Source organism: Spermophilus citellus, assembly GCF_964194105.1.
Source record: "Spermophilus citellus genome assembly, chromosome: 18".
In the NCBI taxonomy this organism is placed as follows: Eukaryota; Metazoa; Chordata; class Mammalia; order Rodentia; family Sciuridae; genus Spermophilus; species Spermophilus citellus.
The window spans coordinates 11,632,151-11,635,229 of record NC_138200.1 but is presented as its reverse complement, the minus strand read 5'-3'; the positions used below and the strand labels follow the sequence as shown (position 1 = coordinate 11,635,229).

General features: G+C 60.1%; 1 protein-coding gene across 1 annotated transcript; it reads left to right on the top strand.

Annotated features, from left to right (window-relative positions):
• Window positions 1–903: 903 nt before the first annotated feature.
• Window positions 904–2,298, top strand: IRGC (immunity related GTPase cinema; the record flags this gene model as incomplete). Its single annotated transcript, XM_081275650.1, has 1 exon — window positions 904–2,298. The coding sequence occupies one exon, from the start codon at window positions 904–906 to the stop codon at window positions 2,296–2,298; it is 1,395 nt and encodes a 464-aa protein (XP_081131776.1).
• Window positions 2,299–3,079: the final 781 nt, after the last annotated feature.

The following is a 3,079-nucleotide window of genomic DNA, read 5'->3' as shown; positions in this document are numbered from 1 at the left end:
TTCCACTTTGGCCCAGGTTAGGGGAAGGAGGCTCAGTTGTCCCACCAGCCCTGGGAGGTGTGCAGAATTAGCCCCCACGGCACAGGGGCTGAGGCTCAGGAGGGCAGGGACTTGCTTGAGTCAGTCACGAGGCTAGCCATAGGACTGATAACAGCCGTGATGATGCTAATGACAGAGCACCTGTGGTGTGCGGACACTGTTTTAAATGTCTTAGTCCATTTAATTCTCAACAATTCCAGGAGCTGATTTGCCATTATTATGGTTATTATCCACATCACACAGATGAGAGTGAGGCCGAGGGAAGGAACTTGCCCCTCACTCAGCAAGCAGAAGCTCTGCTCTGGGTCTGGGTCCCATTCAAGGTCATTTCCTGCTGCTTCCCAATAACTGTGACAGGACTGCAGATGATCTCTGGGCCCGAGCCAGGGCGGGGATCTGGGTTTAAGCCCTTTCTGGTGAAGGCTTGGCTAGGTTATGTGTGAGGCCCAGACCAAAACAAAACTGCAGGGCCCCTGGTTCAAATGTTATAAAGAATTTCAGCCAGTGTCAGCAGGGATTAAACCTGAGAGCACCTCAGGAGGCAGCTTGGTATATCATGTCCATGACCCAGAAAAGCAAACAGGCACAGAGAGGTGCTTCATTTTGCCTCAGGTCCCACAGCAAGTTAATGACAGAGAACCTGGGCCTCAGAGGCTCCAAAGTCCCCTCATTAATGCCAAAAGACACCTTGGGTTCTTGAGGAAAGCAGCTTTGGGGTCCAGGACTCCCTTCCCATGCTCAGTGTCGCTCTCCCTGACTCCTGCCAAAGCCCACGAGGTATGACCAGCTCCCTTCTCCTCTGCAGAGGCTGAGGATCACGTGATTCTCCCCTGTCCCCTGGCGCACTCTGAACCACTGGTCACCATGGCTACTTCCAAGTTGCCCTCAGCGCCCGGGGAGGAGGAGACCACCATTCTCATGGCCAAGGAGGAGCTGGAGGCCCTGCGCACAGCCTTCGAGGCTGGCGACATTCCCCAGGCCGCCTCTCGCCTTCGAGAGCTGCTGGCCGCCTCGGAGAGCACCCGGCTGGAGGTGGGCGTCACGGGAGAATCGGGAGCTGGCAAGTCGTCCCTCATCAATGCCCTGCGCGGCCTGGGGGCCGAGGACCCAGGCGCAGCTCTCACAGGTGTCGTGGAAACCACAATGCAACCGTCGCCCTACCCGCACCCACAGTTTCCTGATGTGACCCTGTGGGACCTGCCAGGGGCCGGCTCTCCGGGCTGCCCGGCTGACAAGTACCTGAAGCAGGTGGACTTTGGCCGCTATGACTTCTTCCTGCTGGTCTCCCCCCGCCGCTGCGGGGCCGTGGAGACCCGCCTGGCCGCGGAGATCCTGCGCCAGGGCAAGAAGTTCTACTTCGTGCGCACCAAGGTGGACGAAGACCTGGCGGCCACCCGCACCCAGCGACCCTCAGGCTTCAGCGAAGCTGCCGTCCTGCAGGAGATCCGGGAGCACTGTGCCGAGCGGCTGCGGGCGGCTGGAGTGGCCGAACCCCGCATCTTCCTGGTGTCCAACCTCTCGCCATCCCGCTATGACTTCCCGATACTCGTGTCCACCTGGGAGCACGACCTGCCCGCCCACCGGCGCCACGCCGGCCTGCTGTCGCTGCCCGATATCTCCCTGGAGGCTCTGCAGAAAAAGAAGGACATGCTCCAGGAGCAAGTGCTCAAGACTGCCCTGGTGTCGGGGGTCATCCAGGCCCTGCCGGTCCCCGGACTGGCCGCCGCCTACGATGACGCGCTGCTCATCCGCTCGTTGCGCGGCTACCACCGCAGCTTCGGCCTGGACGACGACTCGCTGGCCAAGCTGGCCGAGCAGGTGGGTAAGCAGGCGGGGGACCTGCGCTCGGTCATCCGCTCCCCACTGGCCAACGAGGTCTCACCTGAGACGGTCCTGCGGCTCTACTCTCAGTCGTCAGATGGCGCCATGCGGGTGGCCCGTGCCTTTGAGAAGGGCATCCCGGTGTTCGGGACACTGGTGGCTGGTGGCATCAGCTTTGGAACCGTCTACACCATGCTCCAGGGCTGCCTCAATGAGATGGCCGAGGATGCCCAGCGGGTCCGCATCAAGGCCCTGGAGGAAGACGAGCCCCAGTCGGAGGTCAGCTTGGAGGCAGCTGGTGACAGTGGAGTGGAAAAGCGGGGATCGGGGGAGGGAAGTGGCGAGGACGCCCCATTCTCAGCCCGCAGGAAGCTCGGCCTCCTTCTCAAGTACATTCTTGACAGCTGGAAGAAGCGTGATGTGTCTGAAGAAAAATAAAAGTGCAGCCCCACCCCTGCCTCACCCCCAGACCAAGTCTTAACAAAACCAGCCAACCAACCAAACAAGGCCAATGTGGTGAAACCAGACCTGCGATTGCTGAGGGCTGGGGCGGGGAGGCGCTGGGGGACTAGCACTTGCTGTCTAGGTGGGGGCGGGGTGTCGTGGACAGGCAGGAGGGAGGCAGGGAGGCTGGCCCCAGTCTAAGAGGGAAATACTGAACCCCTGGCACAGGAATTGACCCTGGAGGCGAGGGGAGGTTGAGGTTCTGATGGTGGGCCCAGGGTGCCTTGGTGTGGTGTCTGTCTCCCTGGCCCCCACATGGCCAAGGGGATTTGTGTGGTGGGACTGCACTGCCTGGTTCCAGGACAGAAGCCAACTGTCAATGGCTGTGGGTGGTTGAGAAGTGGCTAGGCCCTGCTAAGGTACTTAGTTATGTAGTGCTGGGGATTGAACTCAACTTGCACACTGAGCACATGCCTATCACTGAGGTACATCCCAGCCCTGGCATGGACTTAGTTCAATCCCATGTCCCTTTCTGACAACCCCAGTATCTCAAAATCCACCTCTGGAGAGGCAGCCAATGGGTGCCTGGGATTGGCACAATGGTGCCTAGCAACCGATCAAACAGAGGTTGGGGACAGCAGGCATCCTAGGCCTGCCTAGCTGCCTAGGTATGACCTGGGCAGGGGTGGCAGGGAGAGGGAGGCCAGGTTGCCTTGGGGTTCTCCTCAGAATGGAGCTTGGGCAAGACCAAAGTGAGAGGGCCAGAGGATAGTCT